This window comes from Zea mays, chromosome 2 (genome assembly GCF_902167145.1).
Source record: "Zea mays cultivar B73 chromosome 2, Zm-B73-REFERENCE-NAM-5.0, whole genome shotgun sequence".
NCBI classification, from domain to species: domain Eukaryota; kingdom Viridiplantae; phylum Streptophyta; class Magnoliopsida; order Poales; family Poaceae; genus Zea; species Zea mays.
In genome coordinates, this window is record NC_050097.1 from 35,380,147 (window position 1) to 35,406,942 (window position 26,796).

Sequence of the window (26,796 nt, forward strand, 5' to 3'; positions counted from 1 at the left end):
TGCTACTCAGACCACCTAACCAACTCAACTAGAGGCCCTTTCGCAGGTGGCAGCCAAACCACAAGGGAAGGATTGGAGAAGGGGACTAGGGTAATAGATTAATATTCTTCTTATTTGATTTGGCTGATACATCTCCCCATAAATAGAAAGCCTCACTTGACTTCTAAGCAAGATGACTAATCTCATTTCTAACCCTAACCCTAATTGGCCTCTCATAATACTGAAATGGCTCGTAGGCCAAGCCGACTGCGGACTGCCCATGATAGCAATACAAGATCAATTTCAGCAGTGGTCGAGCTCGATGCAATATGTAGGGGGAAGCAATTTGTAGGGGGAAGCAATTCGTACCTGCAAAATTGCAAAGTACTACATCCTCCGTCCTAAAAAATGTAACTATCAGTTGTGTGCCAGTTAAAGTGGTTCATGTTTGACCAAGTTTCTAGCGAATGTTAGTCACATTTATGGCTCTAAATCAATTTATTATAAAAAATATTTCATAATTAATCTAATGGTATTTATTTAATAACATAAATATTAATACTTTTTTAATTTATGCTTGATCAAACTTAAGATACTAAAACATAACATTGTACTAGAATTGCATTCTTTCTGAGACGGAGGGAGTAGTTAATTGCAAAACTAGTTGGTGGCTTGGTCCGAGGTGACTCGTCCAAAGGAGCTGGGAGGTCTCGGTATTTCTAACTTCCAGAATCTTAATTGGGCCTCTTCGTGTTAGATGGCTTTGGTTGAGGAAGACAGACTCTTCTAAGCCTTAGGCAGAGCTTCCTATGCAGTCCAAGGATATAGTGCAGTTTATCTTCTCTACTTCCATGGAGTTGGTGGTGGGAGATAGCAGGGATACTATTTTCTAGCAGGATAGATGGCTCATGGGGCAGCAGATTGAGGATTTGGCCCCTCTTGTGGTTGCTATGGTTCCTAAGCGTGTTGCTATCAAAAGGACGGTGGCCGAAGCTTTAGATAACTCTAATTGGGTTAGAGACTTGAGAGATGTGGTTTCCTGGGAGTTCATCCTTGAGTTCCTTTCCTTATGTGAAGCCATTTCAAACTTTGATACCCAGCCCGGAGTTCCAGATAGACACTTTTGGAGGTTATCTAGTTCGGGGCAGTACTCCTCTAAATCGGCTTATGAGCTGCTCTTTGTGGGGTCCACTTCCTTTGCCCCTTATGAGGGGGTTTGGAAATCCTGGGCACCAGCTAAGTGCGAATTTTTTCTTTGGCTTGTAATGCACCATAGATATTGGACTGCTGATCGGTTGGCTAGGAGGGGTCTTCCTTACCCGACCTCTTGCCCTCTTTGTGACCAAGAGGAGGAAACCATCCATCACTTGCTGGTGTCGTGTGTCTTCGCGAGGCAATTCTGGTTTTATTTTCTGCAAAGGGCGGGCCTGGCAGCCTTGGCACCGGGTTTTGATGAGATTAGCTTTGACAATTAGTGGATCAGCTCGGCTGACCGCATCCTTGAAGATGCCCGGAAGGGGTTTACTTCTTTGGTGATCTTAGGAGCCTGGAGCATTTGGTGCCACCGGAATGAGTGTGTGTTCAATGGGTCTCAGCCTAGTATCGCTAAGATTTTGACTGTAGCCGGAGATGAATATAGTCTTTGGTGTGCTGCTGGGGTAAAAGGGCCTTCTATGTCGTCAGGTTTTGTCCATGACCCAGGTTGAGGTACTGTGGTACTTCCTTGGTGTCTTGTGTGGGTGGTGGGGTTGGGTGTGGTTGTGAGCGCGTTGTTTCATGTATCTTTTTTTTTCTCTCCTTTCTTTTTAATGGAACGATGCGCAATTCTCCTGCACGTTCGAGATTTTTTTTTTTGCAAAACTAGCAGATAGTAGTATGTAGAAGTACTACGTAATTTGTAGATTAGAGCAAATAAAATATCAAATCAAATAATAAAATTCTCTAAAGGAAAGTAACACATGATCTCGATTGACAAGTAAATATTATTCAATCGGCTACTTATGGTACTTTTAGCCTGTGAGCAATAGGAGGCTGCTGCGTTGGGAGTGGGTCTGGCCCTGGCCGGCTGGCCAGTGGCTGCAGATCACAAACACGAAGGCCAAATACACAGAGGGATGTGGCCACAGACTCCCTCTATGCCAGCCAGAGAGAATCGTTGGGGGGGGGGGGGCATGGCCAAACGTAACTCCGACGCTGAACTTTAGAGTAAAGCATTATTAAAAAAATCGGGATCACTTGTCGGTTTCTATCTTATGGGATCATCAAACATCCACCAAATATTACTACAAACAAAACATCACACATTAACTTACCTGTTTTTGGTAAAATTCCACTCCAAAGTATGCAAAGGTGATATTTGGAACCTTTTAGCACAATGCCGCTTGAAAACCTCCTTGGCAACCTCAACGATGGTATCCAAAAGTTCACTGTTATCAATGTTACCAGTGGACTTTTTGCTGCTATCATGTTGGCCTTGCATTTTGGCGAACCTGTCCTCATTAAATATTGTAGATATAACCCGGTCATAAACATATGTGTCTTCTGGTGTCCGTATCATTCTAAGTACATCTGTATCAATTGCCAAAAGTAGTAATATAGATCAGCCAAATAGATAAAAATGGCACTTTAATTATAGGGCTAGGTTTAGAGATGCACAAGACACAGAAGGTTGGTATGGCTCCAGACCAGTGCACACACAGGCGCATGCACAGAGCACAGACAACATGTCTACATATAAACAACCAATCAACTCACAAAAGACAAAGGCCAGAGGTGCACAATATAGCAGAGTAGCAGACAACTGGGCAGTGGCGGAGCGTGAACCAATATGTGTGTGTGTGTGGGGGGGGGGGGGGGGGGGGGGGCGCAATTTGTACCTACAAAATTGCAAAGTACTACTTCATCCTGGGAAAAATGTAGCTATGGCTTCTGTGTCAGTTAAAGCGGTTCGCGTTTGACCAAGTTCCTAATGGTATTTATTATGGCTCCAAATCAATAATTGGTCAAACTTAATATACTAAAACTGTAAAACATAACGCATACTACAATTGCATTATTTCTGGGACGGAGGGAGTAGTTAATTGCAAAACTAGCAGATAGTAGAATGTAGTAGTAGTATGTAATTTGTAGATTATATTCTCTAAAGAAAAGTAAACATGATCTTGATTGACAAGTAAATATTATTCAATGCTACATATGGTACACAGCCTGTGAGCAAAAGGAGACTGGTGCATGGAGGCTGCTGGTCCTGCTGGGCCACAACTCTTTCTTTCTACGTAATATAATGATGTGCAGTTCTCCTGCACGTTCAAGAAAAAAAATGGAGGCTGCTGCGATGGGAGTGGGTCTGGACTTGGCCAGGCAACCATGGGCGCAGACTGCATACACAAAGGCCAAAGACAGAGAGGGACATGGCCACATACTCCCGCTATGTCAGCCTGAGAGAGATGGTCGCTTGCTGACGTGGACGATGCAATTTCTCAAATGAACGATGTGTGTGTTATGACCGGCAGCCCAGCAGCCCTAATAGAATCAGTTAGTTTCTTTAGATGGATAAGCATCAGTTTGTTAGTCTGATAGAGTTAAATCAATTAGTTTGTTTAGATGGATAATCAATTTGTTAGTCTAGATAGAGTTTAGATGGGATTCAAGGATGACGGTCCCGCTCCCCTCCCCTGCTCCCGCCCCCTCCCCCCGACGCTTCGTTTCCCCCCACAACCCACGCCGGCGTCCACTCCGGGCTCGGCGGACACCCTTCGCCTGCCGACATCGGGGCAGGCATCACCTTCTCGGTCGGGCGGTCGCTCCCGATTTGAGCGGTGGCGGGATGCCTCCCCACGTTCGGCAGAGTCCGATTCCTTTCCCTGGAGAAAGCTTCCGACCAAATCGTTCTATGAAGTGGCTGCGGCTGCCAGGAAGGTGACGGCACCTGCTCCTGTTGCGCGACCTGTCTGCAGCCAGGAGGGATGCAGTTCCAGCGTCCAGAAGAGGAGCGTGTATGGTCTGTCGTCGACGGCTTCGGGCATGGCTCAGGTTGCTCGGAGCGCAGAGAAGCTAGTCGGTGGATGGCAGTTGGTGGAATCCAAACAGTCAAAACGGCGCCGATTGAAGCTGGAGCCGCAACGACAACGGCGGCCCGTCCCAGAAGACTTGGCTGGCAGATGCTTTAACTGCCTCTCTCAAGATCACTTTTCCTTCCAGTGTACGCAGAAGACGAGGTGTTTTCGGTGCCGGGAACAGGGACATCGTTCTTTTGAATGCAGTCTGCTTAAAAGACCGGTGTGGTAGAGGATTGAGTCTGGGAAGGTGGTGGTGAACAACAGTGTTGCCTCTCGACCTGAGACTAAGATCTCGGTTTGGAGGAGGATCAACCTTCCGGAGCCAAGTGCGATCAGTGGAGATAGTCTAAGGAAGCAGCCTCGACCTGAGACACAGATCTCGGTCTGGAGGAGCCTCTCTTCATCTTCAGTGATCAAGGTGAAGAAAATGGTGTGGAGAAGGAAAGATAATCAACATCCTCCAAAAGATACAGATATTGCTGTTCGACACTAGAAACCATCATCAATGGAGGGAGATGGCGGGGGCTTGATTTCTCATGATGCTGACGGTCTCCAATCAAAAAGGCAGCGGATTCACAAGAGACGACGTAGAGCCAAACCGGTTTCTGATTTGGTTAAGAAACCTGCGGGACCGGCGTCGCCTGCTGAAGATGATAAACCTTGCATCTTGAGGTGGACTCAGCAGATGACCAGAGCCGAGGATGATCTTCAGAAGGCAGTGGTGATTACTGTTATCAGCGATCGTGAGAGAGTCCCAATTGAAGAGATTGTTGAGTTAATTGCTCCTAGGCTGGAGTTGGAAGAGAGGTCCTTGATAATTCGACAGTACTCCGAGTCAAGCTTCATCCTATTTTTGCCTGGCTGTGACATGGTGGAGATACTTGTGGGCAATTGGCCTTTTCTCAGGGCGGCCACGTTCACTATCACCTGCAGGAAATGGTCCCGTTTTCTGAACTCCAGGGGTGTTGTGTTACTTATCTTGTTGGACATAGAGCTTCAGGGTATCCCCATCCATGCTTGGGAAACCATAACTGTGGAACAATTGCTTAGTCCCTTTGCTAGTGTTCATCAGGTTCATCCTGACACCCTGGAGCTAAAGGATGTGGTTGTTTACCGTTGTTCTGCTTGGTGTTTAGACACGTCCTTGGTGCCTGCTTCAAGAGAGCTTTGGATTGTCGAGCCTCCCTTTGCCATTGATGGTGTGTCTTCTGGCAGGAGAACGTTGATGTACCCAATCCGCATCACATTCTCGTCTGCCCCACGGAGGGATGGATCCGATCCTAAGCTTCAGGCTATTACTTCGAGCGGTGATGGTTTTGGTAATGTGCAGCAGGGATCTCCTTTTTCAAGACCCCCCCATTCGCTTCGGGGAAGGGGAGAAGATGGTCATTTGGGACGTCTTTCAGTTCATGAGCGTTTGGGTCCAAGAGATGAGAACATGCAACAGCGGAACATTAGCTCGGAGATGGCGGTTTCAGATTTAAGGACAACATTGGAATCTGATTGGGGGACCTTGTCCCCTAGGTTGATAGAGATGACTGATGACAGGGTTCTTACTTCACCGGTGAAGGCGAAGCAGCTGAAAGTTTACTCTCGTCAAAGGCTCAAGAACGTCCTGACTTTGGAGGGGGCTGGAGCTCCCAATACTGTCACTGTGCTTCCTCCCTCCCCCACAGACGTGGCAGATGCTGACACGGTTCCATCTGAGTATCCTGTCTTAGATGTTGACGCTGTGTTGGCAACTCCGTTTGGAACGCTACCTTCCTCCCTGTCAGATGTGGCAGCAGCACACGCGGCTCCGTCGGAGGCTAGTGCCTTAGACATTGATGCTGAGTTGGCTGCTCCATCTGAGGAGGACCTTCCAACAACACAAGATTCTGTGGAGATTAATGCTCGAGAGCAATTCATCAGCAGATTGTCAAACCAGATCACACGCGTCTTACCAATCCCAAAATCTGTCAGACGTCAGTCCTCTACACCCCTGGCGGTTCCAAGGTGCAGCCGACGTGTGGCGGGGGTTGGGGTTGAATTTAAAATTCAGGATTGGGGAAAAAGGTCTAAGAAACAAGCTATGGTGGCTCTTAATATTATTGAAGACAATGAAGGATTCAGCCGTCAAGCTTTAGACGACTACGCCAAGCTCTTCAAGAATACTCTTTCTTGTAGTCATGTGCGGGCTCTTGCTGCTCTTTTTGGGTGGTCTGTCCCAGATAATTTGGAATATGATAATGGGACTGGGGATATTACCGCAGCAAGCATATTTTAGCTGGCGGTTTTGTTGTTCTTGTTTGTCGATTTACCTCTCATTGTTATTCCATGGATCCGGAAAAAATAATTGTATGGAATGTTAGAGGTCTTAATTCTCTGGCTCGACAGAATTCTGTCTGTGAGCTCCTCAATTGTTATGGTGCGGATATAATCTGTCTTCAAGAAACTAAGATGGCACAACCTTCTCCGTGTACTATCCTCTCTATGTTGGGATCTGATTTTACCGGCTCGTTGGCCCTACCTTCTATTGGTTCGAGGGGTGGAATCCTTATTGCTTGGAGACGACATTTGGGGATAACTGGAGCTACCAGGACAGACATTCATAGTATTTCTGTGCAGTTTTGTTCAGTGGAGGGACACCACTGGTGGCTTACTTGTGTGTATGGACCTCAATCTAATGAAGCCAAGATTGAATTTCTGCAAGAGCTGAGACAAATTAGAGCAGCTTGTCAGGGTCCTTGGATGATTTCTGAGGATTTCAATCTCATTGCAAGTCGAAGATAAAAACAACTCGCATATTAATCGGGATATGATGGGTCGATTCAAAAAATTGGTAGATGATCTCGCTCTTAAAGAAATTCCACTCCATGGGCGCAAGTTTACTTGGTCTAATCAGCAGAATCAGCCTACTCTTGTCAAGCTTGATAGAGTGTTGTGCTCTATTGATTGGGAGGAACTGTTTCCTGGCGCACTGTTAATGTTGGGAAACGAGCTATTTCTTCTAGAACGGTGGCCCATGCTCTTCAAAACTGGCAGTGGGTCAGTGACATTGAGACCCCTCTTAATTTGCCTGGGCTGCAGCAATATCTTAACCTTTGGGATGGTTTAAGGGGAGTGGTGCTCAATCAGGAGGCTGATCGACATGTGTGGATTCATTCTTCCTCTGGACAGTTCTCTTCGAAGTCGTGTTATAGGGCCTTCTTCATGGGTTCGATTTCTTTCGAACCATGGAAGGGGTTATGGAAGACTTGGGCTCCACCCAAATGCAAATTTTTTCTTTGGTTGGCAATAAGAAATAAATGTTGGACAACTGATAGACTGCAGAAAAGAGGGTTGGATTATCCTGAGGTTTGTCCTTTATGTGATCAAGATTCGGAGAATATCCAACACCTCCTTTGCACTTGCATTTTTGCGCGGCAATTTTGGTACTACATTCTCTCTTCATTGGGACTGGCTAATCTTTCCCCTGCCTCTAATGAGTCCACTTTTGCTGATTGGTGGGAGAAGGTGTGTAAGCAAGTGCACAAATCCAAAAGAAGAGGCTTTAACAGTATCATCATCTTGGGGGCTTGGTGTTTATGGCTTCATCGTAATAAGGTGGTTTTTGATGGCGTCAGACCTTCCATTCATGGAATAAAATCAGTTTTTCTGGATGAGTTTGAGTGCTTGAGGCTTGTCGGTGCTAGACATCTTGAGGCTTTGGGTCCTGGTGCTGCAATTTTCAGATCAAGGGTTCTATTGGGGGCTTAGTGAAGAGCAGTTGTGTGGGTGTGTGGCCTGCTAGCACTTTTGCTGTTGTCCTTTTGCGTGCTGCTGTTTTCTTGCGCAGAGGGAGGATGCAGTTCTGTGCGTAGCAGGAATTGGTGGTCTTGTGTTTGGCCTATTGTGGCATTGTACTTTGGTCCATTTTGAACTGTTTTCTTCTCTTAATTTAATGATGCGCAACTCTCCTGCGCGTTCACGAAAAAAAAAACAAAGTGTGGCTTCTGAAGATTCTGATCACTGTCCTTTATTATTGGGTCTCAAAGATAGCAAAGGCGTTAAAAGGCGCTTTCATTTTGAATCCTTCTGGACAAAGATTGAAGGGTTTCACGAAGTGGTGCACAATGCCTGGAGTTCGGTTCCTGTTGGTCACTGCCCATTTTCCACTTTTGATTTAAAACTCAAAGGGATAGCTAAAGCCCTTCAAAGATGGAGCAGCAAGAAGCTGGGACACATTGAGACTCAGCTGCATCTTGCTAGACTTGATCCATCAACTTGAGATTGCGCAGGATGGTCGTATTTTGTCTGTGTTTGAGAGGTGGCTGTTAAATAAATTGAAGAAACACGCTCTGGCTTTGGCCTCAACCAAGCGTACCATTGCTCGCCTTAGATCAAGAATTTCTTGGCTCAAGGAAGGAGATGCAAATTCTAAGCTGTTCCATTCCTTTGCACGTTACAGAAAGAAGAATATTATATCCAAACTTATTGTGGGAAATCAAGTCCTTACTGCTCATAATGACAAAGCTGCAACAGTGGATCAGTTTTACCTTGATCTGATTGGGGCTAGTAAAGACAAAAATATATCCATTAACCTTGAGGCTCTGAAACTGTTGGCACTCCATTTCCAAACTTGCTAGAGTTAAACAGCCCCATTATTGAGCAAGAAGTGTGCAATGCTATAAATTCTCTGCCCTCTGATAAATCTCCTGGACCGGACGGGTTCACTGGTAGATTTTATAAGACTTGCTGGTCCATTATTAAAGATGAACTTATGGCTGCGGTGATTGCGGTTTGGAACAAAAAAATTGATAATTTCCATAAGCTGAACTCTGCTTTTATCACTCTAATCCCAAAGAAAGATAGTGCTGATCAGGTCAAAGATTTTAGACCTATCAGCCTTGTTCACAGCTTTGCAAAACTAATCACCAAGATATTGGCTTCTCGCTTGGCTTCAAGACTCAATGATTTGGTCTCTCCAAACCAAAATGCCTTCATTAAGGGTCGTTTTATCCAGGATAATTTCATGTTGGTTCAACAAACGGCTAAATTTCTTCACCAACAAAGACATCCTCGTCTGATGATCAAGCTGGATATTACTAAAGCTTTTGATTCGGTCTCCTGGCCCTTCCTTATTGAGGTTATGCAAAATCTAGGTTTTGGGCAGATATGGAGAGATATCATTTTAGGGCTGCTCCTCACTTCCTCTACTCGGGTGTTAGTTAATGGTCACCCGGGAAGCATAATTTCACATAAAAGAGGGCTGCGACAGGGGGATCCTCTTTCTCCGATGTTGTTTGTGCTTGTCATGGATGTGCTTGGTCAACTTTTCTCTAAAGTAGATGAGGAAGGTTTGTTACAACCTCTTTCTACTAGGCAGCTTCAACACCGGGTTTCTCTTTATGCTGATGATGTGGTTCTTTTTATCAATCCTGTGGCGGAGGACATGATTATGGTTTCGGACATCCTTCAACTTTTTGGTGAGGCTTCTGGTTTATATAATAATAATCAGAAATCTAGTGTCTACCCCATCAGATGTCATGAAGACAATTTAGAGATGATTCAGCAGTTTTGGCCTTGTGAGATATCTAGCTTTCCTTGCAAGTACCTTGGGCTGCCCCTTTCATTATATAAATTAAGAAGGGAGCAGGTGCAGCCCATTGTGGATAAAATAGCTAATCAACTGCCTGGGTGGAAAGCTGATTTGTTGACTAAAGCAGGAAGAAGTGTACTGGTGCAATCTGTTTTGACAGGGATGCTGATTTACAGTGCTATGGCTGTGGACCTGCCTTCTGCTACTTTGAAGGACATTGATAAAATTAGAAGAGGGTTCCTTTGGCGTGGTCGTAAAAATGCCATGGGTGGACATTGTGCAGTGGTCTGGGGCAGAGTGTGCAGACCTCGCGAGCTTGGTGGGTTGGGTATTTTCAGCATCACTGAACTGAGTTGGGCTCTTAAAATGCGTTGGGCTTGGCTGCAAAAAACTGAGCCAGGTCGGCCCTGATCATCCCTGCCTCTTCATATCCCGAGAAAAATTCGAGAGTTTCTACAAGTGGCCTTGTATTCTGAGATAGGAAGTCGAGCCTCTACCCTTTTCTGGAGTGATCGATGGTTGTGTGGGCAGCGGATTGTGGATATCGCTCCCCGACTTTTTGAGACCATTCCTAAGAAGTTGATTAACAAAAGGACAGTTCAGGAGGCGATCGAAGATAATTTCTGGATTAATGATATTCCTGGGAGTTTATCTGTTGGTGCACTTGCAGACTTTCTGCGCCTTTGGGATTTGGTTGCCCAAGTTGATCTTTACCCTGAAAAGGAGGACAAGCATATTTTTCGGTTGGCTGCTAATGGCAAATATTCGGCTAAAGCTGCTTATGAGGGGCTCTTCCTTGGTTCTGTGGAGTTCGAACCATTCGAGCAGATTTGGAAAACTTGGGCTCCGCCCAAATGTCGATTCTTTTTGTGGTTGGTGGCTCACAAGAAATGTTGGACGACCGATAGACTTGAGAAGCGAGGGTTGGATCATCCGGAAAGATGTCCTTTGTGTGATCAGGAGAGGGAGACAATTGACCATCTGCTTGTGAATTGCGTCTTTTCAAGAGAATGTTGGTTCCTCCTTCTTAGGCAATTCGGGCTGCAGGGTTTGGCTCCCCAACCAACGAATATTAATTTTATGGAGTGGTGGCATCAAGCAAATGAAGCTATTCAGGGGTCCTTCAGAGATGTCCTAAACTCCATCATTATTCTGGGTGCTTGGATTTTATGGAATCACCGGAACAGATGCATCTTTGATGGCCTTTCCCCTAATATTGCTAATTTCCTAATCCAAACTGGGGATGAGCGCCGTCTTTGGGAGACTGTCGGGGCCAAGGGGCTGACCTCCCTTGTTGCTTCCCTCTCACATGTGGGCTAGAGTTTTATAGAAGAGTCAGTCTATGTTAGTTTCGTTTAGGCCGCCGTAAGGCGTCAGTTGTACCCCGGTCTATTTTAGACCTTGTTTCTTTCTTCTTTTAATATAATGATACGCAGCTCTCCTGCGTGTTCGAGAAAAAAAAGTTTAGATGGATAAACATTGGTTTGTTTAGATCTTAGATAAGGTTGGTTAGTTGAAGGCTGCTACCTCATCTCTCTCTCTCTCTCTCTCTCTCTCTCTCTCTCTCTCTCTCTCTCTATATATATATATATATATATATATATATATATATATATATATATATATATATATATATATATATATCTCTTCAATTAATGAAAAACGTAAGCAGACAAGTATCTTGTTCGTGCTTCCCCGGTTCCCCCAACCCATCTACTGTTCACACCGCGCACCATTCATCCGAGGTAATGTTCATCCGCAGCACTATTCACCCGCGTCTACTGTTCACACCGCGCACCATTCATCCGAGGTAATGTTCATCCGCAGCACTATTCACCCGCCCACATCAACCATACCCATCCATCAGATACCCTTCCCACACTCCCCATCACCAATCCCAGGCTTTTCCGAACCCCACCATAGCGCATAGCCCCCGCAGCAACACCCTCATAACCCGCACCACCATAACCTTCCCTTTCCCATCTTCGACGGCAAGGAAGATCTTGTTGTTTGGCTGTCCCGCTGTGAGAGCTTTTTCTACAATCAAGGGACGCCAGAGATGGATAAAGTCTGGATGGCTACGTACTATCTCACGAGCGTGGCACAACTGTGGTCCATCACGCTACGGCGCGACGAGCCCACACTGCACTGGCCGCGCTTTAAAGTGTTGTGCCAGCGGCGTTTTGGGCCTCCTCTGCGCAGCAACACGTTGGGCGAGGTGGCACGCCTATCCTTCCGCTCCACGGTGGAGGACTATCAGGATCGATTCCTGGCTCTCCTTTGCCACGCGGAGCCCGTGCCACCACCGCACCAACAAGCACAACTCTTCACTGCCAGACTTCCATGGCATCTCCGGGTGGACGTCGAACTTTGTGTGCCCGACGACCTGCAGCATGCCATGGCCCTCGCCCGGGCATATGAACGCAACCAGCAAGGCTCGGACGGTCGCGCGCCTCCGCCCTCTACGCGTCTACTGGCTACGCCATCCTCTACACCGGCATCGCCGGCCAGGCCAGCGGCTGCTGCCTCCACCCCGGTAGCACTGACGTTCCAATGCCTAACACCAGCAGAGATGGTGGAGCGACGCTGCCAGGGTCAACCACGACAAGCTGTTTGTGCGAGGCCATCACTGCCAACACCCCTTCTACCTCGAGGTGTCCGCCGCCGCCGACGGGGTAGCTGCTGCGGAAGATCCCCCACCCCCGTAATCCTACCTTCTAGCTCGAGGACGAGCTATTTTTCGAGGCCGGGGGAGATGTTATGATCGGCAGCCCAGCAACCCTAATAAAATCAGTTAGTTTGTTTAGATGGATAAGCATCAGTTTGTTAGTCTGATAGAGTTAAATCAGTTAGTTTGTTTAGATGGATAAGCATCAATTTGTTAGTCTAGATAGAGTTTAGATGGTTAAACATGGGTTTGTTTAGATTTTAGATAAGGTTGGTTAGTTGAAGGTTGTTACCTCATCTATATATATGTATCCCTTCAATTAATGAAAAAGGTAAGCAGACAAGTATCTTGCCCGTGCTTCCCCCAACCCATCTATTGTTCACCCGCGCACTGTTCATCCGTGGTACTGCTCACCCGTGTCTACTGTTCACCGCGTGTATTGTTCATCGCGTGAACAGTACCACACCTCTTCTACCCAGCAGCCCTAACCCTAGAACGACGGCGCCCAAGCGCCGAGGTCCTAGCGCGCGACCTTCCACCCACCACTCGTACTACCTCCATAACCCGGTTCCCAACAGTGTGCTTCAAAAGAATCGCTGTGTGTGGGGGGCATGGCCCCAACATAACTCCGCCAGTACAAGTGGGCCCCTTAGGTAGAAGGCCATGTGAAACAAGCAGAAATATCAAATTCAGTAATCCAAGTTCTTTCAGCAGTCATCAATCTCAAACAACGGTCATGTCATGATCTGTTCTTTTGTATGTCATACACAAAAGTTAATGGCTTACCATTTAGCCACTCATCTTCCATCCGAGGAGGCAGTTCATTTTGCAAGACCTCGACAGCAGATGGACGGTTAGACGGGCTTGGTGACAGCAAGCTTCTTAACAGGACTGACTGACGAGGAAATTTTGATTCCCATGACAATGGCGGGTCTCCCTTCTGCTTAAGATCGGAAAGAACAAGATGCCTTTCCATCGCTGTGGCAAATGGATGCCAAAGCTCAAAAAATATTACTCCCAAACTGTACATGTCAACCTGACAAAAGACGTAAATAAGAGCAAGGTAAACTTGAAATTTTAGAGTCTGTCTAGTTGCCATATTAAAAAAAATAACGTCATGTTTCACCAAATTATTAAACCATTGGTAGGAACTCTTCATTCATTTCGAGAATAAGAAAATAGTTCTGCATTCATTTTGAGAATAAGAGAAACACTATCTGCAGTGATAAAGGAAAAATAAATACGAAAACATAGGCAGTAGGCCAGATCAACATTTCATAAAAAAATCATTTGTTAAGTAAAAGTCCAAGTAATTTGTTCTGACCTTTTCATTAATCTGTGGCCATTTCTGCTCTACCTCTGGTGCAGTATAAAAATATGTACCAACTTGACCTGTTCCATCCATTGATACACCCAGTGCTTCAGTAGGAAGATATTGGTCATGATCTAGCTGCTCCAGCTTCAGAAATTTGGCTGACAACAATGATAACATATATTTTAGCTGAGATTTTCTTCAACCAATTTTGGAGAAGAGGAAGCAGCCATTATTACAAAGTCAAACACTGAGTGAACCATACACTACCACTGACCCACTCATGTTTTTGTCCTCGCTTCACATAAAAGAGTTAACAGTTAACCCAGGGATTTTGGTACAACCAAGGTGGGACTACCCACACCACCCCCACCCCCCAAAAAAAACTCACATGACCATACACAGGGACCACTATGGGCCAAACCCAGACTAGGCCAGATGTCACACACACACCCTCTCAAAGGCTCAACCGTCATCGTCAACCTACCTAACATACCCACAATTGGACAAACGATAACTAGGAACGGGAATTTCTAACACCCCAAAGTACAAATAGTTCTGATCCACTAGCACCAACTCATTTAGGCTTTCGTCCTCGCTTCACGTAAAAAGGTTAACCTATGGATGGTGATATGAACTCTAAAAGCCATGTTGGTCGAATCTGCTCTGACGCTCTCAATATCCAAGGTTGGACTAAGACCCCCCACAATCTCACATCAACATACACATGGGCCACTATGTGACAAATCCAAACTGAGCCAGATGTCACATAAACTTCACATGATCACACTTGCCAAAAAATGAGTTCTTCCTCATCCCCAAAATAATTGCACATCTCGCTTTTCCAGAAGTCAAAAAAATAAGTTTGACAAACTATACACAAAAATATACTCTACTATTTATGACGTGTAATAAGTATCATTAGATTAATAGTCGAATATATTTTCATAACGAACATATTAGGAGATACAAATGTTGATAATGTTTTGTCAAACTTTTGGAAAAGCGAGATGTGCAATTATTTTGGAAAATAGCTCAGAAGCCACATGCCCCACTTCTGGAAAACTTTTGCTCTTTTCCAAGGCTGAGGAAGCGGGGTTGCTGCAGCATTTCTGTAGGAGAAAGAAGCTCCACAGAATATCTATTTATGTTGATGATGTGGCCTTATTTCTGCATCCTACTTAGGCTGATATTTCTATCACTCTTGATATCCTTAAGCTCTTTGGGGATGCCTCTGGTCTTCACAACAATGCACAGAAGTCCAATATTTTCCCTGTTAGATGTTCTGAGGAATCCATCCTGGAAATTCAGAGCAGTCTACCTTGTGAAATTGCCTCCTTTCCAAGCAAATATTTAGGCCTTGTTCTTTCTTTGCACAAATTAACCACGTCAACATTAACATCAACATAGCCTTTTAGTCCCAAGCAAGTTGGGGTAGGCTAGAGTTGAAACCCAACAAGATGTCACCAAAAGGAGAAAGAGAGAGAAAGGGGAGGGGAAAAGCTTTTGAGAGCACTAAAAGGAAAAATGCCTAATCATGGTTCGGACACGTGGATAGCTTCTTTCCAAACACTTCTAACCTCAATCTGAAATTCACTCCCACTGGAATTCGAACTCAGGACCTGAGGAGTGCTCCTCAGATCATCTAACCAACTCAGCTAGAGACCCACACATACAACCCCAAAAGGGAAGAAAACTAGCCCATAAAATCATATAATCGCATTTTAAAGCTTCATGTTTAAAGAACAATTTCCAAACAATCAGGCAAAGGATACTACATGCAGATATCAGCAATAGTTGCATCCTATTCGACACTATGCTTTAGTAATTAGTAGTACATAATGATAAATATTATAATAAAAAATGAAACTAGATTGAAAATATATGACAGTTCTGGACACCGTACCTAAACCAAAATCTCCAATTTTAATATCATTGCGGACATCAAAAAATATGTTGCTGGGTGTCAGGTCTCTGTGTAGGATTCCTTGACTATGGACATGAGCTAGACCTTCCACAATTTGTCGAAACAGGTGCCAGGCATGGTCAACATCAAAAGACGAGATGTATGTCTCAAAATCCTGCCGCAAAGTCCTTCAAACAATAGACCAAAAGAACTTAGATACAGAATAGCTACAATCAATACACTAAATGACTGAAAATACATAAACAAAGATCACATGTTTAAATTCTAAAGTTCTAAAAGTCAAACTACCAGGTCCTCCAGAACCTTTCAAGATTACAAATTAATATTTATACTCTGCAGTAACTTAAACCCTCCAATTTTTTTTACAACACAGGGATCATGGAGCTCATAAAACCAAGAAAATAATTTAGGGGAATCATTATATATCCCACATTAGTGTCTGAGTGCTTGGGGGAATAAAAGAATTCTTAGTAGTATCAAGAAGAGTGATTTTTGCATGGTACAGGTGTAGTGTACCCTTGATTAACTATCACAAAATTTTATATGGCCCGAGCATCAATAGTTTGACTAGTTTCTCATGTAATAAAAAGCAGTGAAGAAATAGCAGCACAAATTTCCTTAGTGCGTAACTGCAAAATGAAACACACCTAGGACAATACTCCATTTGAATGTACAAGTACGTGGATTCCTGCTTATTCCCACCACCTGCATCCGATAGGCTGACTTCATCATAACTAAAGATAGAGCTCTCAGCAGTGCAGGACCCGCCAGCATTCAAAATATTATGATGACCGTATTCAGTTTCAATCCATGCCTGGCATCTCAATGACAGTTGAGTTAGAATTGTCCAAAACAAATTGTGAGTGCAATGAGTGTTTTTGCGAAGAAAATAAGCATATCTGCGGAGTTATCACCTGGTAATAACGGACAACATGTTGATGTTGCAATCTTGAAAGTGTGGCTACCTCTCTGAGTACCTTGCGAAAATATTAATGAGAACCATCAAAAAGGTATAGCAGATGTGCTAGAGCAAACCCATTAAAAAGAAAAGGCAAGATTGAAAAAATATATATATCAACCAATTCAACCCAAATGTTATGGATCCTGCTGTGGTGCGCAGGACGGGAGGTGTACACCACGAAGGGTGGGCTAGCAGGGTGGATTGAGTGGAGGAGCGCAGGGAATAGGGCACACAGCGTGGCGGCTGAAGAACACGATCACCAGGGGGCGTGAGGTTCGCCACCATGATCAAGGAGCCGCCCACGCAGGTGCAACTTCTTTGATAAAAAACCCTATTACAATCTAAGGCGCCCTTATAGCTCCGGGGCCTAACAACTCAGGAGATTATTAAGGAGATAAGCTCCAGGGAGGATAAGCCTCCTTAAACTTCTCTAATAACCAGCCGCCATCTAACAAATGGTTGGCCTAATTACCCTGTCGCCTGGCATATTGCCGGCCCACAAAGGAGTCTATAACACTTCCCCCCCCCCCCTCCTCGACAAAGAGCTCGTCCGCGAGCGCGAAAGTTGGATGTTGCTATTTGAATTCTTCCACCTGTTCCCATGAAGTATCTGCATCTGAACGCCGGATCCATTTGACCAACACTTCCCAGACTCCTCTGTTGAGTCTGGCCCTCAGAACCTTCTCTGGAGCTGGAATAACACTCCCATGTAGAAGATGTGGCACTGGAACCAACTGGGATGGAGCAGGTCCTTCAAATTTCTTCAGGAGAGAGACGTGGAACACATCATGAATTCTTGCATTTGGTGGTGACTGAAGCCTGTATGGAACAGCCCCTATCCTCTAAATGACTTGATATGGACCAATGAATTTGGGCCCCAATTTGGATGGTGCAGCTGAGGTGACGCCCACAGCAGTCCTTTGTTGCAATCATAACCATACCCAATCACCAATGTTGAATTCCACCTCTCGATGTCGTTTATCCTGATAACTCTTCATAGTTACTTGGGCTTGCACTAGTCGGTCCTTGATTTCAGCAAGAAATTCATCACTGTCCTGCAACTGGGCGTCAATCGCAACCACCTTTGAGTCCCCTGCTTGATAGGAGACCATCGGAGGAGGATCCCACCCGTAGACAACCTTGAATGGAAAACATTTCAGTACCGATTGATATGATGTATTATAGCAAAATTCTGCCCATGGTAACCATTTCAGCCATGATTTAGGACGGTCCCCGGCTAGACAGCGAAGATACATGATGATTATTCTGTTAACTTCTGACTGACCATCGGATTGTGGGTGGAATGTCGAGCTCATCTGTAACTTCACTCTAGCCATGGTAAACAGTTCAGTCCAGAACTGGCTAGTGAAAACTGTGTCCCGATCACTGACTATCGAGCATGGCAGACCATGAAGTTTGACAATTTCGTCAAAGAAGGCCTTTGCAACTGATGCAGCTGAATATGGATGCCCCAAAGCAATGAAATGACCATACTTAGAGAACTGATCAACCACTGTTAGAACTACTGACTTGCCACCAACCTTTGGAAATCCTTCAATAAAGTCCATCGATATATCAGCCCACACCATAGAGGGAATTAGCAAGGGTTGAAGTAGGCCGGCTGGGTGAAGATGCTGAGTCTTGTGTTGTTGGCAAACTGCACAGCTGCGCACAAACTCCCTGACACTTTGGAGAGCTTTAGAATTGTAAAATGATGTGCGCCACCTGTGAGCTTTCTGCACGCCTTCATGACCAGACTCGTGTGCTTGGGCAAGAAGTACAAGCCACAAAGTGGATGCATCCGGGATGAATACCTTGCCTTTGAACCGTAGTAAGCCATCTGCCATTGTCCACTCAGGACTTGCTTTTCCATCTGCTAGCTGAACGCGGATTGCAGCCACTTGAGGGTCCGAGTCAGCCTTAGTTTGCAAAGTAGAGAAGAGATCAAAGGAAGGGGAAGAAAGGGTATACACAGTTCTTGTATCTTCCTCTCGGCGAGACAAGGCATCTGCTACGCCATTCAAACGATGAGACCGAAGCAGAAGCCGAAGGCAGGAGTAATAGAGTGAACTGCTTGGTGTATTGGATAGAAAGTGGTTACATATATATAGAGACTCAGGATAAACCCTAACCCTAATGGACCGGCAGCCCAACAGTGGTGCCAGACCGTCTACAGATACATATAGGAACACACACTCTAGCAGTAACAACTGCATAAAGCAACAACCATATTGTGGATGCTTTTTTGGGCAAGCACTACAAGTGTCGGCCCAGGTCTGGTGGAGAATAGATAAGGATAGATAATAATTAGATAAGATTGTTAGTTGATATCTTTGGAAGGTTTAGATTTGTTTGGAGTCCTATCTAGCACTGTTTAAAAAAACTCGGTCGATAGGGGAAAGACCGCCCCCACGGAATTATATTAAGAAGAGCTCAATCGGAGTCCTGACCGAGAAAGGTCACGAAAGCTAGCCCCCCCTGCAGCATGCGGGTCCGCCCCCTATAGGCCGGATCTTTACTCGTGCTTTGAGCCCTCCCAACCCCTACACAAGTATCCACCCCCATAAGTCAGTCCATCTCATGTGCATACAACCAGGGGAACCAGCGAGTGACCTTTTTTAACCTCAGCCTGAAATTCGCTCCCATTGGTATCCGAACTCAGGACCTAAGGAGTGCTACTCAGACCACCTAACTAACTCAGCTATAGGCCCTTTCGCTATCTAGCACTGTTTTAAAGGTGTCGCCTAGATGTCTAGGCAGTGGTCCAACTCCTAGGCGTCTTGCTCGCCTACCTCGCTCAGGCGCCGCCTAGGCGTCCAAGCGGCAGTCCAACACCTTGTCTTGTCATACCACTTTAAAAACCATGCTATCTAGGGTATATATAGTTGGGACCTGCGGCAGCAAAAAGGGGAGAAGAAACAGCCCTTAAGCCTGTCACGGGTCAGGGGGCTCTTTCTCTCCCTATTCTGTTGTAACCTTGCCCTAATTCCCAACATAAAAGCTTTGAGTAAAAGAACTGGACTGGAGTATAGACTATAGACATACCTTAAAATCTTCTCATTCAATTGAGGACTTCTATCCTTCAGACGTATCTTTTTAACAGCATATTGGCGCCCATCTAGCTTGTTTTTGCATAATGCAACACGACCAAAGCCCCCCTGACCTGTACAAATGATACATTAATAGTCATGCTAATCCATGAAAATACATAAGCAGTTAAACTCCAACAAATATGGTTTAAGAATGAAGGTGTGGCCTTTAACATATATTCAACTTTGAGCGCACCCTAAATATGAGAGGATCCAGTCAAGTGTGTAAGCCCAAAAACTTGAGTTTATTGTAAAAACTCAACCTGTAGGGGTAAGATAGTCCTAGGATTACATTAAGAACAAGACATTCTCACACAGGCTGAGAAAACTCCTGAACCCCTGCCCCACCTATACACAGCGGCACCATAGCCCATGTGAGAAACGACCGCGACCAGGGCCGAGCTTTAGCGTGGAACAGACGAGGCCCAACCATAATAATAGGTTCTGTCTGAGGCCCAGCTCATTCTATCATGACCAACCACAGAATTCCATGTGAAAATATTCATAATAATCATTGCATAGTAAATACACATTTGCCCATATTAGCACAACTTTCCAAGTCGTCATCCAAGTCGGTTTGGACCAATCGCGATTAATCACCAAGTCGTCCGACTAATCGTGATTAATCACGATTAATCGCCCAAGTCGGTCAGCCAAAATAACCAGCAAGTCGTTTGACTTGAAAACATTGCCACAGCACATCACCAGCTACACTAAAATAAATCGCAAGGGGGGTAACATCATTTAACATAGAGTGGGCTAAGTACCTCAGGCCTGTTGAAGTGTATAAGCGGATTGCCTACTTCTCCTAACAGCTTAAGCTTTTGGGTTGAACTGGTTAGTACGTCCACTCTAACATGGTACCAAAACCAAAGTTCTCGAGTTCGAGTCCTGGTAGAAGCTTCATTTGTGACTCGACCCCTTTATTTCCACGTTTGCGGCTTTCTCTCTGGCTGCACGTGAGGGGGTGTTGAAGTGTATAAGTAGATTGCCTACCTTCTCCTAACAGCTTAAGCTTTTGGGTTGAATTGGTTAGTGTGTCCACTCTAACAAGGCCAATAGGAACAAAAAGAATGGTTCAGATTTAAGGATCAACAACAATTGATCAAGGGGTTTATCCTTAGATCTGTTGTTGGTAGCTGTCATGTGGGGGCGGACGTTTGCACGACGCCAGCCAAACCAGCGCCAAAATAGGGGGTGCGGTCAAGATGTAATCGGTCAGATCAAGATGTGATAGACCAAGTAGAGTTTGTTAAGAGTTTTTAGCAAATAGATAATGATAAAATTGTTAGCAAATAAGATAAGGAGAGTTTTTAGGAAAGTTTGTTAGATCAAGGACTATATAAGCCGCACGACGCATGTAATGGAATCAAGCAGTAATTCATCTATCTCCTATTCCTCTTCTCTACCAGCAACATAGGGAGCCGAGGGGAAAACCTCGCCCCGCCTCTACCAGCGGCTACGCCCTGTGCATCTTGGGCGCGCCGCCGCCGCTACCGGCCCTAGGCACCCAGCCACGCCACAACAGTAGTTACCTAGTAAACATATAGTGGGGCTTAGTATATCAGGATAGGAGCTAACAAAAGCATAGAATAGCCAGCGCGTCAGCATCAATCTAAAACAAGCCTTGCATAACCTTCTATAAAACACAACTCCCTATGTTCCCAAATAGAGGAACAATTTTCTTCTTGCAGTCTCAGGGATGGAATTTTATCGATCTCTATTCCGATAATTGTCTGAGAAAATATTAGAAGACTATGATCACATGGAAGTACTTTTCATGGCCAATATACCATTTATTTTAGTAAAGTTTTACAGTTTGTTTGCATGTATTCCAACGTAGCATCTATGTTTATGAACTTTGAAAGTATTTAAACATAGCAAGCACTAATTCACAGAAATACAAACATACAAATTATTTAGACTTTGTAACTGATACATCCTGAAATAGTATATGAAACATTATCAACAGGAATATGATACTCACCAAGTGAACGGAGCTCCTCAAAATCATTCAAATAACGAGAATTTGGCTTAGATGATGAATTATCAGGTCTCCAAAATAGAGAACACTCTGAAGAGATCTATTTGATGCCATCAGAAAGCCAAGTGACAATTAGAGATGATCAACACTAAGATTGTATTGGTAGAAATAAATCATGGGTTAGTGGAAGATAAACAGGTGGCCTACCATTTGTTGCCCAAAAACATGACTGAAAGTTTCTCCAAAAACAGCAGGAGAATCAGAAATTAAATCCTTAGCCCATTCGGAAAGAACCTGTTTAACACCAAAATGGAAAAAATGACCATTCAGTTGGGAGTGGTAACAAAGAAAAATAAAGAGAAAATATATAGACAAGACTATATGCACCCCTATGTTGCACAACTCTGCTGATATTGTTGGCAAAGCACTTGAAAGAGAATCCTTCGACGCACAGGCTATCCGAAGCAGATGTACCTAATTAAGATTCCAAACAAGGTTCACTACTTAAGGCTTGTTTGGATGTGCATGTATCCACTTCAATACATGTGGGTTGCAGTGGTTTGGTGTGGATTTTAAACTTAATTTCATACGAAACCACTCCAATCCATGTGAATTGAGGTGAATACACGTGTATCCGAACAAGACCGAAAGGAGAATATATCACTCAAAGACAGTGTTGTGAGAGCAAAAAGATACCAGAACTAAATCCCTTTTCTTGTTTCGTGAAGCATCATCTAACATGTATGAAACATAAGGTAGTGCATTTGAAGAGCTGAAGTCCGAATCACAATCTTGTTCATTCCAAGATTCATCTGCAAGGTCAGTGTCCTACTAGTATAGATAAATATGCAGTCAGGTTATGTTGAAGCACAAGTTGCACAACCTTTTCAACTTAAACTAATTATTATTGACAGGAAAAGCAGGAGTGCAGGAGCAATAGTACAATTCACAGTGTAATGTCGGAAGACAAATAGGTCACAAGTTAATTGACATGGCAATATACCAAGCAGATAATATTATACAGTTAGAATAATGCAGATATTGAGACTTGAGAACACTCCACATGTTTCACTTCTATCAAACCATCAAATAAACAATTGAGTTACTTAGGAACAAAGGTTGACACTGGACAAAAATGGCATGCCAGTGCAATCAGTCAAGTGTGTAAGCATAAGAACACTTCGAGTAAAATTGAAAGCACAAATAACTATTTTAAAAACTCCATCGCACGTGAAAAAATAAAACCCAAGAGGGCAATTACCAAAAGGACTTGACAGCTGGCATACAAGTCAAGATATAAATGGTTTTCCTTCGATCTAATATTGTTACATACCAATATTACATTTTCGCCTTTCTCATAGCAGTATTATTCATAATGGCTTAACTTCAAGGGACCCTAGGTAAAAAATTTCTTCATTTCTTCGTATAGTTATAGAAATGTGGTGTCGTAGTTGATTCACAAAATACACGAAAGCAAAAGGAGTAAAAGAATCTGCAATAGTTATGTTTTATTACCTCAGGTTCATTTAGACTGCTAAAACCCCTTTCAGGAGTATCTGATGTATTTCCTGTATTGCTAGCAGACAAACTTTTGCCGTAAATTTCAGTTTCCTCATCCACAACATGTAAAGTTGGAGCTGCCTCCCGTATGGCACCATGCTTTGTGGCATGTTGCTGTTCAGCTTTATCACCAGATGACTCTTTAGCATTATTGACCTTATCAGCTGAGATGTGGGATTTTTCAATGATGGTCTTCCTCTTGCTTCTAACATTGGATTGAACTTGAGATACAATATTTTTCCTGCCACTATCTGTTGTCAGATCTGAACCTTGTCGACTCCAATAAGTATCATCATATAACTGACTATATAGATCGAAGGAGTTATATATGTAAGAGATTCCCAGGTAAGGATCACTGTCAAAGCCAACTTCCACATTGTCATCAGTAGTTGAGCTCAAACCCAAGAAAGAAGCCTACAACAATAGATAATATGAAATTTCAGGTGTGATCAAAGAGCAACAGATGAAATGATAATATAATAATATCATGAATACAAAATACATGAAGCCATAGATTAATGAAAAGGGTTTGGTACAAAGGATGTTCACTATGCCTTACAATAAAAAAAAGTAAAAAATGTTATACAGTCTATCAGAGGACATGTGGAAACTGACTTACAGTGCTCACTGAAACACGAGCTGGAGCAATCTCAGATAGAAACTCTTGCGCAGCCTCAAACAAATTGAAAATCATAACACGTCCTTCTCGGGAATAAATGTTTGCCTGACAAAAAAAAACCACGAGTCAAAGGTGAATAGGAAAAAAACCAATCATCACAACTTGCTAATATAAATATAAAAATAAAAATATAATTTAGGGGCATAAATAACTCATAATTTGAAGGACAATGTAAAAAATAAAACTTAATATCATTGATTCTCTTGACAGATATACTATAAAATGTACTTGTGCTTTTATGAAATAAAAAAGTGATACTTGGAAAATTATTTCACGGTTCAAACACAAACAAAGCAAACATATACAACTTCAGCAGTTGCCCTTGCCCAGTGGAATGCATGCATGTAACCTGAACTGTTCTTATAATTTTGCAGCATGGCAGTTGCAAGACAAATAGTGTTCAACGAAAATAACTACATTAACAGAAAACCAAAAAAAGGAAAACTAACTTAAGAACTAAGCGGTAGTTAAGTTCAAAGTCTCCATCGAGAAGGCCACCCACCTGGCTCAAATATGGATGCTCTCAAAATGTACATACCCCAATGAGAATTGGTTTCGGTACTCACCTTTAAGACAAAGCATGGGGGATTTCAAATCCCCATTGTCATTTTTAACGAAATTTTACCTAAATCTCACTAATTTTAATGAGTCTTTTCATATCAATGCTAATACATATGGTCTATATGGAAAATATATATCATATGCAATATGGCCAGGTGAAGTCTAATATACCTGGTCAATAAGAAGCGAAAGGAGCCGATCTGTATCTTCTTTAGACAAGTTTTTTTCAGGCAGGATCCGCAACTTTGGACACTTGTGGGGGTAACCAGGAAAACATCTACATTTTAAATCAAGAGTTGAATGTCTAGCACCGGTAACAACAAACAAGAATGGGTAATGTCATGACAACTTAGAGGAAGAAACTTACATCACAATAAGAATAGCTGAAATATTTAGATCTTCAAAGCCCATGTCATCCGAATAAGGCCTGTTTAAATTATCCAATGGTAACAACACTTCAGTTGTTGAACATGAGTATGGAAAAATCCATGTATATGTGCGTTAGAAAATACCTAATACATATATTACATCGTGTATGAGGTGATTCTGATGTTACTTTGAAGTCCTCCCCTAAAATTGAAGCCCTGATTGATGTAGAATTGAAAGATGCAGTTGAGGCATATACAAACAGAAACGGGTTAATAAAGGGACACAAAGTAGCTCTTGGAACTAAGCTCTGATTGCTTCTATTAGCAACCCAGTTATTCAACCCCCCTTAAAACTCCAAATATAAATCGAAGTTAGTTTCTTTGTCTGCTATTGATGGTCATGCAGACAATAGACAAATATCAAATTCAAACAAGAACACCCAATTACACCCAAAAGACAATGGCTAAAATCTAGCAATCAGAAGGAAGTGATAAAAGCAATACGTATTAGATGGGGAGCAATTGTCAAAACTATCAGCAGAACATAAGGTTCACGAGGGAGAGGCTGAGCAAGCTTGGGCATCCACCCACCCTACAGGCTGAACTTACTCACCAACTGAACAAACGAAATGATATTATATTCTATCCAATCTCAAAAGCAACAGTTTGCATTAGGCGAAACGGCAAAACTCTACATAAGAACAGCTGATCGATTGAACTTTCCGTTTTCAGGGAAAAAATTGAAACGAAGAACGGTGAAACTGATTATGAGACGATGTGAGAAGGCCACAGACAGCGGTCGATACACCACATCAAAATCATCCGCAACAGATAGGAATCATGTATCAGTACAGTAGGCATTAAGCAAATCGAACTGCTCCCAGAAAGCAAAGGTACTGGCACGTGGCACCCAATAGATTGTGAAGACACCAATCCGGAATACAACAATCAGCAGCGGGAGCACATCCGATCTCACATGAGTCGCAGTTGGAGAGTTCGAAGCAGCGAACCAGACGCCAACATGTACTTAACTCCTCACGCGCATCGCGGCGGTCCCGCGCTTGAAGTGAGGAACGCCACGCAACAGCGGCCAGCAGGTATTCGCCTAAAACTGACTTGGCGAGAGGAGAAGCGTTTAACCGGAGAAACGTGGTGCGCGACTTACAGGGCCGTGAGCTCCTCGTCGAGGGCGGTCTCGTCTCCTTCGAGCTGCGCGGCGTGGTCCTTGGCTGCCTTGCGGCCGGCCGCGCCGCGCTTCTTTTTCTTTCTAGAGCTGTGCCCCATCGATTAGAGCAGCTGGAGCTCGCGGTGTGGCGGGCGTCACCCTCGCCCGCCGGAAGGACAAACGGGAAGGGAGATCTGCGCTGGCGTCTGGCGTGGCGATGGCGTCGGGCAGAGCCGCAGAGGCGCGGCTTTGCCGTGGGACTTTGGGATGTGGATGGGCTCATGCCTCGTGGGCACCGCGGCGCGTCATCTCGAGTCAAGCACGACTGCCCGGTGGGCTCGGGCCGCGAGCAGCGTGAATGCGAAACGGCGGCTGCGCCACAGTACAAACTGTACAGTCATGTGTCGGGACAAAATTGTCTGGGACACGCGATCAGCCTCGTCCCCGTATTCGTATCTAGGTCGAGCCCAACAAGTAAAATACTGCCCACTTTTTGGGTCGTATCATGTACACAAGCCAAATATTAGCCATAGATATCCTATCTAGCGCACAAATTACAAAATAGCCCCGCCCCCTCCCCCCAAATAATCTCCATGGTGCCTCCTAACACTTTTCTAAAAAACCCATTTCACCATTTTCTTCCCCAAATAGAAGACGTGGAGAGTAGAGGAAGCTATGGCGGGTGTCGATCAAAGATGTCGTCTTCCCCAGTCGTCGCCCTCAAGCTTACTGACCACTGGGGCTCACCTCACCAAACTCCATGACACGCCTCTCTGAACTCGTCGACACCTTCGCCCTCGTCAGATGTTGGTACTGTGGGCGTCTCCGTCGTCCCCGACCTAGAGTTGTGATGTTGCTATACCTAACGACAAGCTTAGTCACGACGATGTTCCCCGCAACACGAGGGTGGTGTTCCCATGCAACA

General features: G+C 44.2%; 1 protein-coding gene across 5 annotated transcripts in view; it reads right to left on the bottom strand.

The window, feature by feature from the left end:
- Positions 1-26,302, bottom strand: part of LOC103646282 (eIF-2-alpha kinase GCN2) — a 38,880-nt gene extending 12,578 nt beyond the window's left edge. For 3 of the 5 annotated variants that reach the window (XM_035965239.1, XM_008671013.4, XM_035965241.1), the window contains exons 1-17: positions 25,872-26,159; positions 24,851-24,922; positions 24,706-24,765; positions 24,510-24,615; positions 23,718-23,822; positions 23,054-23,512; positions 22,235-22,366; positions 21,926-22,012; positions 21,746-21,832; positions 21,542-21,638; positions 19,511-19,628; positions 16,419-16,473; positions 16,152-16,318; positions 15,484-15,671; positions 13,590-13,738; positions 13,052-13,301; positions 2,292-2,547 (exon numbers count right to left, since the gene is read on the bottom strand). In XM_035965239.1, coding sequence (XP_035821132.1) covers positions 2,292-2,547; positions 13,052-13,301; positions 13,590-13,738; positions 15,484-15,671; positions 16,152-16,318; positions 16,419-16,473; positions 19,511-19,628; positions 21,542-21,638; positions 21,746-21,832; positions 21,926-22,012; positions 22,235-22,366; positions 23,054-23,512; positions 23,718-23,822; positions 24,510-24,615; positions 24,706-24,765; positions 24,851-24,922; positions 25,872-25,990 — 2,507 coding nt within the window. In that variant the 5' untranslated portion in view covers positions 25,991-26,159. Of the gene's footprint in view, positions 1-2,291; positions 2,548-13,051; positions 13,302-13,589; positions 13,739-15,483; positions 15,672-16,151; positions 16,319-16,418; positions 16,474-19,510; positions 19,629-21,541; positions 21,639-21,745; positions 21,833-21,925; positions 22,013-22,234; positions 22,367-23,053; positions 23,513-23,717; positions 23,823-24,509; positions 24,616-24,705; positions 24,766-24,850; positions 24,923-25,871 lie in introns of all 5 variants that reach the window. The other 2 variants (XM_008671010.3, XM_008671011.3) reach the window with 2 other exon arrangements.
- Between the last annotated feature and the right edge of the window lie 494 nt (positions 26,303-26,796).